This window comes from Nicotiana tomentosiformis, chromosome 8 (assembly GCF_000390325.3).
Source record: "Nicotiana tomentosiformis chromosome 8, ASM39032v3, whole genome shotgun sequence".
Lineage (NCBI taxonomy): Eukaryota > Viridiplantae > Streptophyta > Magnoliopsida > Solanales > Solanaceae > Nicotiana > Nicotiana tomentosiformis.
The window spans coordinates 109,248,244-109,249,753 of NC_090819.1; the positions used below are offsets into that span (position 1 = coordinate 109,248,244).

Consider the following 1,510-nt stretch of genomic DNA (forward strand, 5'->3'; position numbering starts at 1 on the left):
TATTCGCGGATCCAGTCCCCTTTAATTTTTGCCTCCCCATTAATTTTCTATCTCCCCCTCGTGCGTTTCCTTTCCGCGTTGTCTCCCTTTATATAAACTCTTCTCATATCTCAAACTCTTTTCAACTTCTCCTCATCACAATACTCTTAACTTCATATTTTCTTTCAACTACTCCATTTTGTAACCGAGTAAATTATGACTCCAAAAATGGTTGCCGGTTTTCGGAGATCTCTTTCTTTCAACTATCCAAATCATTCAAACAAGCCAAACAAAAACGCTTTTCACGTTCGATCCACTAGTCTTCCATGTGATCGATCCCATCCTTTGATTGCTCAGCTCAAAGATGGGCTCAACGAGCTCAAAACACGGGCCTCCAAGCCCGAAGCCCGCACCTTTGCATGGCTCTGCGATGTCTTAACACAACTCAAAATCGTTCACGAATCCCTCGACGATCTCCTCCAACTTCCTCAAACCCGTGAGTCTCTTAATAGCAACTCCGAACTCGTTGAGAAGCTTCTAGAAGACTTCCTTCGATTCGTCGATGTTTATGGGATTTTCCGGACTTTAATTCTCACATTCAAGGAAGAACATTTGGCTGCACAGGTTGCGTTAAGGCGCAAAGATGAATCGAAAATTGCTTCATACGTTAAAGCTCTAAGAAAATTAGCAAAAGAAATGGACAAACTCGTGTCCAACGTGCAATATTGTATAGGAAAATATGTCCTTCTCCTGCCCCAACAATCTATAGAAGATGCAGAGCTAGTCGAACTATTGAAAGACGTTTTAGAAGTGACTGTATTAGTTTCTGTTGCGCTTTTTAATGGACTTTCAGTGTCAATGTCATTGCCAAAACCATCTTGTTCTTGGTTGGCAAAGAAAATGAAGAAAGTGAAATTGGATGAGGCTATTGAAGAGTTTTCAAAAATGGGCATGTTGAGAAAGAAAATGGAGACTGAAGAGGTGAAGATGGTTTCTAAAAAAATGCATGAATTGGAAGATTGCATTGGTGGGATTGAAATTTGTGGGCAGAAAGTGTTTAGGAGTTTAATTAACGCTAGGGTTTCATTGCTCAATGTATACACACAGTAGAGGAAGAAAATAGAGATAATGCATAGATATTGTAAATTTTCTTCTAATTTTTTTCCTTGTTTTTGTTTTCGGTTTTAAACTTTGTCTAATTTAATTGCGGAAAAGGAAAAGGCATAAAATGCTTCGGGAGGATTGAATACTAGAGTACAGTATTGGTTGTACAGAATTTAAAGGAAAGTAAATTTACACAGGTGATATAAAGTTACTACAACTTACTTCATCTATATGAGAATTTGATCGAGTTAGCTCTTACGTGTCATTGACGTTTTGTTTTGTCGTTTTTATGGAATAACGTACACCATTTTTTAACATGCAATTTTAATTCCCACAGAAAATAAAAACGGCAATGTTATTCAACATTTTCTTAATTTTACTTTTTCTACACATGAGAACAATCCATACACTTCCTAAAATAATATGT

At 37.2% G+C, this 1,510-nt stretch overlaps 1 protein-coding gene across 1 annotated transcript; it reads left to right on the forward strand.

Annotated features, from left to right (window-relative positions):
* Positions 1-207: 207 nt before the first annotated feature.
* On the forward strand, positions 208-1,089 carry LOC104101136 (uncharacterized). The gene has a single exon (XM_009608557.4). The coding sequence runs from the start codon at positions 208-210 to the stop codon at positions 1,087-1,089; it is 882 nt and encodes a 293-aa protein (XP_009606852.2).
* Positions 1,090-1,510: the final 421 nt, after the last annotated feature.